The sequence below is a fragment of the Siniperca chuatsi genome, linkage group LG18, assembly GCF_020085105.1.
Source record: "Siniperca chuatsi isolate FFG_IHB_CAS linkage group LG18, ASM2008510v1, whole genome shotgun sequence".
NCBI classification, from domain to species: domain Eukaryota; kingdom Metazoa; phylum Chordata; class Actinopteri; order Centrarchiformes; family Sinipercidae; genus Siniperca; species Siniperca chuatsi.
Window position 1 is genome coordinate 11,812,445 of NC_058059.1, and position 9,768 is coordinate 11,822,212.

At 40.1% G+C, this 9,768-nt stretch overlaps 1 protein-coding gene across 1 annotated transcript; it reads left to right on the forward strand.

Moving 5' to 3' along the window:
• Positions 1-138: 138 nt before the first annotated feature.
• On the forward strand, positions 139-8,112 carry surf4 (surfeit 4). The gene is made up of 6 exons (XM_044175097.1): positions 139-372; positions 2,694-2,880; positions 3,798-3,874; positions 3,960-4,003; positions 4,924-5,110; positions 6,347-8,112. The coding sequence occupies exons 1-6, from the start codon at positions 325-327 to the stop codon at positions 6,611-6,613; spliced, it is 810 nt and encodes a 269-aa protein (XP_044031032.1). The 5' UTR covers positions 139-324; the 3' UTR covers positions 6,614-8,112.
• Positions 8,113-9,768: the final 1,656 nt, after the last annotated feature.

The following is a 9,768-nucleotide window of genomic DNA, read 5'->3' on the forward strand; positions in this document are numbered from 1 at the left end:
AAGGGTATAAACCTGTGTTTGTTTACATGTGTAAAAGCCGTAAACAACGCCGGGTAGCGGTGACAAGCCCCTGGACGGATCAGTATACGTGGCATACAGCGGTTGCAGTACCATGTAGGGGGGCTCTATCTCGCTCGTCAAATCGCGGGGCATTGTGGGGCGGAGGCGGCCTTTCTCTGCGTCCAGGCGATCGGGAAATCTTCAAGTAAATACCGTTAACGGGGGGAGGAACAGTACGAGCGCAACCTGCGAAAAACCCAACACATCAAAACTGTGTTGCGCTGAGCCTTAATTATTTAAAAAAAATCGTAATATTACAGAAATATGGGGCAGGAGGATCTCATGAACACAGCCGAAGACGTGGCAGACCAGGTAACTTCAATTTTCGCACGACAGTTAATAACGCTAGCCGCTGTTAGCATGTTAGCTGCTAACTAGTTTCTCTGAGATTGAAGTAACGTTAGGCTCTTGAGTGTCTCCTCCAACGTTGTGACGCCTTTAATTAATGTTTCTACAAGTCCACAGTAGCTAGCTGACGGCATTAACATGAGGTTGGATCAACGCGATAGCTAATTTACTCGTGTTTTAATGAACATGACAAATGGTCTGGTCCTGTCATGTGTCTCCAGATGGATTAGGTAGCATTAACGTTATTATAATATAATTCACACCGATAAAGTGAAGCTGACATTTTTGACAAACCTAGCCAACGGTAACAGGTATACGTTTGGATGGTTATCTCATTTAGTTAGCTAGGTAACCACCCGGTTTATTAACAGTGTCACAGGCGAGCCAGTGTCAGCAAAGCCAGACAGTGCCAGTCAGCATTGTGAAATCACTTAGCTTAGCCCCTAAGTTATTGGCTAACACTTATTAGTCATATGTGTTTTAGCAACCTTATTGGTGGTGTCTTAGGGTTACAGAGTATCTCGAAGTTGGAAAAGCATTTGGTTTTAATATACTGCATGTGGCCTTGACAGAGCTGCCCCACCACACAGCTCACCCAAAAACTGGATGTGAACCTTTAGTTTATTACACATGCCAAAGTTGCCTTTCTGTAGTTATTTCTGTCTTTCGGATGGGCTTTTTTGCTGTACTTGTGTCACTACAGGCAATGCACAGATCTATAAGAGGTGAGCTGAGATGTCAAGATCAGGTTGCAGGTCTGCCTGTGACTCATGTTACTATGTAAACTGGGGAAAAGACCCAGAGATTTGGGTTTGTGTCCTGTACCTTCTGTCCTGTAAAAAGTTACAATGCTGGATTCATGGCCCTGTGGCTTCACATTCATGGCCTTGTGTTTTTTGCAGGACAAGCCAGACTCTTATTGTCAGTGAGTCAGTTTAAATATCAAGTCATGGAGTCAGTTTTGTGTATGTTTATGGCAGCTGTGTTGACTGAACTCAACCCTAAATGCCAAAACTGCACCACTTCCCTAATTGAATTACAACTGATTGATTGCTACATTCCTATCACAAGTGCTGTGTATTAAGAAAAAAACATTAGGAAAAGGGAACGTGAAATGTTTTGGTATGCCCGTTTTAAGGACACATCCCTCAGTAAGCGGTCTTGAGCTAACATGTTTCTTACACATTACTCTACAAAATGGTCTATTTCTAGTCTGTTGCTGCAACCTCAGGCTTGTTCAGATTGGCTCTCAGTTCGTCCATTCATGTCCCACATAGCAGTCGTAGTGGGAGTTGGTGGATGCTGATAGGCTGCCGAGGTCTGACAGTGCTGATGTGGACTGCTGAGTAGGCGGGGCAGGGGGCAGGTCACTGCTCATCACATTGTGTCACTGTAGTATATATTCTTTTTGAGAGAAGAATATAGGGTAGTTTCCTATTTTTTTTGTTTTGTTTAAACATTCAGCATTCTTCAACTCCAAATAATACAACAGGCCATTTGGGGTTGTAACAGGGAGGCACGGCTCTGTTGTCTTGAGATTTGTGGACCACAACAGAACGTCTGCCCTGCACTTTTCACTGTTCAATTTCAGTCATATGTTCAGTTAGTATACCTTTTGTAGTTTTTGTTTTTTGAATATTCAACCAGAGTAATCTGGAGGGGAAGAACTCCATATACAGTATGACCTCTACAGTCTTCACCTCTTCTTTGATTTTTTAAATATATTATAGAGAAAAATTACTGTAGTTGTGCTGATTTTTCTAAATAATCAGTATTGATGTTTAAATGGCAGCTCTGTTAAAGATTACCTGACTAGTCTAAAAATGGAACAAAGAAACAGAAAAAAGAGACCAAAACTAATCTACATTTTGTGCTTACTTCATTAATTGCATTGACTTATTAAAGCAAAGAAAATACTTGCTCTACAGGTAGCACACCATCTGCTACAGCTTCAGGTACCAGCACTATCCCTACAACTGACAATGTAGATAATAATTAGTAGCAGTCCTGACAACTTTTTTCCCCCCATTATTTAAACTCCGAGATCTGTCTGAGTAGTAACAGGTCAGAATATCATTGAGTTTTTCAACAGGAGTGTTTAAGGAACTTTTGTTGAAATTCGGTTGTATGATGTGTTACAGCTTGGTGGCTTGGTAATGTTTCTCAGTTTTGCTGTCGTTCAGCAACTCTTCAGAAACCACCTTTGATTGATTGTTTTTCTTTGCACTTAAAGTCATCCTTTTTCTTGTAAATCATTTATTCTCTTCTTTCTCTCTGTTGCCCAGTTCCTGCGGGTAACCAAACAGTACCTGCCCCACCTGGCACGTCTGTGTCTCATCAGCACCTTCCTGGAAGATGGCATCCGCATGTGGTTCCAGTGGAATGAGCAGAGAGACTACATTGAGGCTACCTGGAGCTGTGGCTACTTCCTGGCTACATGCTTTGTGCTGCTTAACCTCTTAGGACAGCTGGGTAAGTAAATGGGAAGCAGTGCGTGGCTAGGTTAAGGTTAGGACATGAGATGAGTCAACTCAGATTTTACTGTTTTAGGGAGTTGCATGTTTTTTTTAGCGAGTGGTGTGCGACACAAATTCTGATAACAACAATAAGAGGAGTGAGTCAAAGTGCTAAGCAAAAGAGATGGCATTTTTAAAAATTCTATGGAAATTAATTTGCATCAGTCTGAAACTGAAATTGATCCAGGGCAAATAGGTTAAATGTTTGAAAAGTTTAAAAGTGTGCTCAATGCATTTCAGCCCCATTGTGTTTAGAGTTTGCAAAATGTTGTGCAATAAATACAAACACAATGAACTTCATTTCTGGGTTATAAGCCATCTTGCTGATTAGAGAGTTCAGGGGAGACTGACAAGACTTGTTGAAGGAAGCAAAGAGGCAGCCCACTTGTCCACAAATCAGTTAAGTATTGCAGTGGATGTGAAAATGCATCCCCGAGCTCCTTGAACTTTGAAGCAGATGGGCCGTAAGAGCTGAAGTTTGAACACTGATGAAGGCATCACTGGTCATCATTGGTCCTGGGACTGATATGCTTTCTGTTGAGACATACTGATGCTAACAGTCGAGTTTGGCATTAACAGTATGACTCCATGGACCTATCCTGCTACATGTTTTACCTACCAAATGAAACTGTCATAAGTCTAAGCTCTTGTGGCGGGTAAAGCAGCACCCACAGCACAATGTGACTGTCCTCCTAATAGTCCTGAAACTACAAAAAACTAGCAAGTGCATTTTGTTGTTTTACCCAAATTAATTTGTCTAGGTGCCCTTAACAAAGCTAATAATTATTTTATATAATAAAACAAAGTGTATTGCAGCCATACCGACCATAACTTTTCTTTAATATCTTTGCCTTGTTGTGTGTGTCCTAACAGGTGGTTGTGTCCTCATCCTCAGTAGAAATTTTGTACAGTATGCCTGCTTTGGACTATTTGGCATCATAGCGCTACAGGTGAGAACAATTACCTGGTAATATTTTTAATGTACACAAGCATTATGTTTTTGTATCTGATCTGGATTGTCTTTCTTTCCACCAGACTGTTGCATACAGCATTTTATGGGACCTTAAATTTTTGATGAGGTAAGTGTCACTCACTGTAGTTTTAGTCAGTGGTAAAAAACTATTCAAAGTACAATAATCTCAGTAAACAAATTAAGAGCAATTCTATTTTTTATTGGATTATTTGCATAAGGTTGCACCAACTAGTCAACTCCCAAACATAGCAGAATGTTATTTGCATGTGCTTGTTGTTAATCTCACGCCGACAGTGAATTTCACTGCTTAAGATCATAGATTAGAACTGAAGCATGTAGTGCTTTTGCTGCATCAATGGAAACTTTGATTTGCTTGTAGTGGTAGTAAATGAGAAAGCATCTCAGTTGTCAAGCAGACACCAACAATTACAATTACTGTAATTACTGTGGACAAGACCTGTGATTTATTTAAACATCGACAGGCCAGATGAGTCATCAGCCATCAGAGAGATCTGTTAAATACGATAGTTTTTCTATTGTGCCTTCTATGTATTTTTAATTCATGGGCTGTTGGTTGTTCGTATAAAGTCAGGGTAAACTGGAGTGCTGAAATAAGAAGTTGTGTGATCAATGAGTTGATTGACAGAAAGATAAAGGTTGCCAATTTGGATTACTGATAAATAATTTAAGTAATTTAAAATGCCAGATTTAAAATAAATAATTTAGTAAAAGCTGTGTTGTGATGGGCATAATTGTATGCCATTCAGTAGGCTAAATGAGTAAGTAGTTTATTGAAAAATAGATTAATTGATATTGAAAAGAACACATAGTTGCAACTGTACTAAATAGCTTCATTGCAGTCAGTAATGAGATCATGATCAGCTGATTTCAATTTGGCAGTTGAAATCAGCCTGAGCAAACCTGATTGTACTGTATGCACTCTGTATTCCAGACATTTTCTGCTTGTCTGACAGCAGGTCTGACAAGCACTGTCCAAAAATAACCCTCCTCTCTCTCCTCTCCCAGAAACCTCGCCCTCGGAGGTGGTCTGCTCCTGCTGCTGGCCGAGTCTCGTTCGGAAGGAAAGAGCATGTTTGCTGGAGTCCCCTCCATGGGAGAGAGTTCGCCAAAGCAGTACATGCAGCTGGGTGGTCGAGTACTGCTAGTGCTCATGTTCATGACTCTGCTGCACTTTGACTCCAACTTCTTCTCTGTGAGTACTGACAACAACAACCCTCATAATAAGTTAAGACCAGTGCAACACCACCACATACTTACAAACACAGACAAAATCTAAAGCAATTAGATTTAGACTTAAAGGAATAGTTCAACATTTTAGGAATTACACTTATTTGCTTTCTTGCCAAGGGTTAGATGAGAAAGCCGATGCCACTCTCATGTCTGTACACTAAATATGAAGCTAGAGCCAGCCAGCAGCCGGTTAGCTGAGCAGGGGAAAGAACTAGCCTGGCTCTGTCCAAAGGTAATAAAATCCACCTTACTAACACCTTTTAAAGCACACTAATGAACGCGGTATATCTTGTTTGTTTATTCCATACAATAACCAAAGTGTAAAAATGACAGTTTGGGTTTTACAGGGGTTATGTGCTGAACTATTTCATAGCCTGGCGCAGCAACTTCATGGAGTCTCTGCTGGTTGCCTGGCAACTGCTCTGGGTGAGGAAATAGTCTGGCACATAACTCCCGTGTACAACGTGTCAATTTTACTCTTTAGTTTTTGTACTGATTAAACAAATGAGATATAATGTGTTAATTCATTTAATGGTTCTTCTCATCTAACTCTCAGCAAGAAAATAACCCAAACAAATGTTATGTTGACATTCAGTGCTACTCAACAAAATGCATTGTGTGCATCCTTGAAGTCTAAATCCAATTCTTTACATCCATGTTTACTAGCCTTTAGTCTTCTTCTTCCCTGCCTTGGCTGGTGCATTGCAGCATATCATGGTGTGTTACCGCCACCTGTTGATCAGTGGAATAGTGTGACACCATTGGTAGGACTTTGTATCGCATCATCCGCGTGCACATGCGTCCTCATGCACATGCATGAGATATACAAAATGGGGATCCACTCATAAAAGAGCTCCATAGCTCTACTAGAGATCTAAAACTCCACAGAGAACCTTTTAAATGCCATATATACAAAGCAGTCATTGGTAGAAGTAGTAGAATTATAATGTTAACTAAATTAAGTATATAATGTCATGGAAGCCCTAAAAAACAATGAGATATGCTAAAATTACTGTCATGCATTCTCCAAAGCATACTACAACATTTCAGCTGTGGAGTTCTATTCATTTTAGTACAGCAAGTCTGCAAATTAATTTGCCGACTTGAAACTTGTCGGTCAGTACCCAACCTATGAGGTGATGACCACATACTGTAAAGTGCAAATCTTAACTACTTTAACATGTGCATTCTTCCACAGATCCTGCAGAATATGGTTGGGACTGCCCTCATCATACTGGTGGCCATCGGCTTCAAAACCAAGCTAGCGGCGTTGACCCTCGTCGTGTGGCTCCTGGCTATCAATGTCTACTTCAACGCTTTCTGGACCATCCCTGCCTACAAACCCATGCACGACTTCCTCAAGTACGACTTCTTCCAGACCACCTCGGTCATCGGCGGTCTGCTGTTGGTGGTGGCACTTGGACCTGGCGGAGTGTCCATGGATGAGAAAAAGAAAGAGTGGTAGGCAAAGGGGATAAAGATAAGAGGATTGCACAGCACCACTAACTTCCCCCACCAACCAGGACACAAAGACCCCCCCCTCCCTCCATCAGGGTACACCGTTTTTCTAGCTTATCTTTTATTTGGCCAAATCTATAGACACCACGTCACCCATCTATGGACAATATTTTTTTTTTCTATTTCCTCCAAACTGCTGTTTTTGGTTTTTAATTGAACATATATGATGCCAGATTTCTTCTAAACCCTTCTTGAATGTCCTTTTTCCACGACAACAAGAATAAAAAAAGGCCCGTGTATTAGGTAAGGTAAACTACTAATGGATAAGTGGAAGATTTATTTGTTCTGTGCGCAGCAGGAATGAAAATAATTTATTGTATTTTATGAGTGTTATGCCATAAATTATAATAGATTTATGTTAATATTTTCTGAATAAAACCGGCAAATTGGATCGAGTGCAGCAGTTTGGGGTCCCCTCATGGATGCTGGTCTTTTTCTGCCATTGGATCTTGGGGTGTCTGTGACTTACTCACCATATTGATGCAGAGAACTTGGGCACTGATTTGACAGCAACTTGCCTTGACTCTCCAGGTTTCATCCCCCCCCCCCTTTTTTTTTCTGTGACACCCTAGCCTTTCAATACATCTGCACACCTTCAGTCTCAACTGACTTTTGTTCATGGGGAGACAAATCCAGTGGGGACGTGTACATTGTATACAAAGTGGTGGATTGCAGTCGTGCTTGATTGAAAATTTCAACACAATTGTTAGCTCCAGGACTTGTCATTGGGCACTTTGTACTGTACGTCTTTGGCAAATGCCTAACTAGTGAACTGTATATGATCGGGGATAATAGGGGGGAGGCTCAACATTTGTGAAACACCATATTCTGCGATCTAGAAAAGCAAGGAGGACTAAGCAGAGTCACTAGCCACCTGGACTTTGTCTTTGCTTAGTGTTTTTTGCCCTGTGTAAGAAAATTAAAAAAAAAAATTCAGTGTATTGATTTTCAGAAGTTTATATTGTATTTTTGATCATTTGTTTTTTGATTTTGGAAGTTCATGGCGAAGAAATAAATATTCAAAAATATGAAGTCAGTCTCGATCGAGGTTTTTAGCTCTTATGAGACCTCAGATGTTCTCCGAGGTTGAAGGACTTTGGTGGACCAGTTAATCAAATTAATGAAAATTCTCTACCAATGAAGCACCCAGATGGAGTACGAACATGCAGTATAGTAAAGGCTTTGTGAGGACCTGTTGGACATTGCTGCTTCTCAGAAAATGGTAATGAAAACTAAACATTGTTTTGCCATACTGAATGACACCAACACTATGTAAGTTACACATTGGGTGTTGTATAGGTGTTGGAATCAGACTCCACAGAGCAGTTTGTTGTAAGGTCAAAGACACTGAGCAAATACTGACCTCTAATGGACTACTGTGGTAAAGCTTCACAGCAATGGAGCATTTCATTGTTTTCAGCCACGTTAATAAAATATGGGACAGAGTATGATGACATCATTACATATGTAAAGTACCTGAAGATGATTGTTAGTATCATGTGGCAGTGGGCTTGTGAATGCTGTCATGATGATTTGTGTGTGTTACTTACAGTAGTACTTGCTGAACAAACAAAACTACTTAACCATAGAACTTTATAAAAGATACCATGACCTTTAATAAACACCTTACTAGACTGGACTGACCAGGTACCCTCTAGATATTGTTTAGGACTTTTTAGAGAACATTGTATTGCAATGATGTAGACCTAAGAAGAAGAGAAGCATAGAAACCTGATCCAGATGAGGAAATGGACACAGATGTGGCAGAAGAAGTCAAACTCACCTGGAAATTGGGCACACCCATTTAGTTAAAGGGACAAAACATGAGCAGTCTGCAATCTGCTTAGAATAAAGCTTTTTTTTTTTCTCTTTCTTCTACATGAAACTTGTGTGTGTGCTTTATATATGACAAGTCATGGTTGTTTCCTTTGATAATAATGAATACAGTGCTAACCATGATAATAAGTCAGTATCCACTTTCATCTTAAATCACTTACGTCACTAAAGGCAGCCTCAACGCCCCATGTGTCTTTGTTAGCCCTGAATCTTTTTGGCAGTTGGGATCTCCCTCTCCCCTTTTTACCTGTTAATAAAATCAAACCTTCTGCTGTTTCAGGTTTAATTCACAATTCAAAACTACCTCTGCCTCACACACACACACACACACACATATATAGAAACATACATACTAACTTCCAACCAGGTAGGCTGGATTTTCCAAATAAAAGCCCCCAGACGGTAACAGAAGCTTATAGTGGGGACCTTTTAATATGCAATATCTTCCAAATAAAAGCCCCAAAAAGGTAACAAGAGCTTATGGCAGTACTTCTGGAGTGAGACTGTCAGTGACCCTCCTCAGCACATACTTCACATCTTACACTTCAACTGACATTTCAATTTCTTTCAGTTAATACACTTCAGATGATACCGCAACTCCTTTAAGGAGACTTAATTACTTCAGTCAACTCCTTTCGGTGCTTACACTTCACCCACTACTTACAGTTACCTGACACTCAACTCTTGTCAGTGATACTCATTACACTTTATTTTACACTCCTTTCAGAGCTAACACTTCAATTGAAAGTACATTTCAGTAAACTTCAGGTCATATACAAGCTTAAAAGCCATCTGCACTTTCCATGCCTGACAGTGCTTGAACTTCAACTTATCTTAGTGGTTTGTTCTCTTTTTTCATGCATCAGTCATTTTCTTTATTTGAACCTAATCATTTGTTCGTTGGATAAATAAGGACTGTTATTTGGCATATGGCCTTGTTTATGTTTGTTGGCCTTGAAAGACATATGAGGCTTTTCAAATATGCAGAATTTAAATGTTTGGGTTTTTTTTACAATAAATCTCTCCTGCTGGCGCTCTCTCTCTCTCTCTCTCTCTCTCAAAAACAAACAAACAAAAAGAAAAATCTCACACTACCCTCCCTTCATCAAAAAAGAAAAAATACATGATCGTCCCCTTTTCTGACTCCCTGTCCTCTCCTAATAATTTTCATACAGTCCCTTATATTGTGTTCAAATGTGTCACAAGTCCAAATAAAGTTGTGTTTAACCAAATTACCACAAATTCAGTGACACGCAGACAACCTGG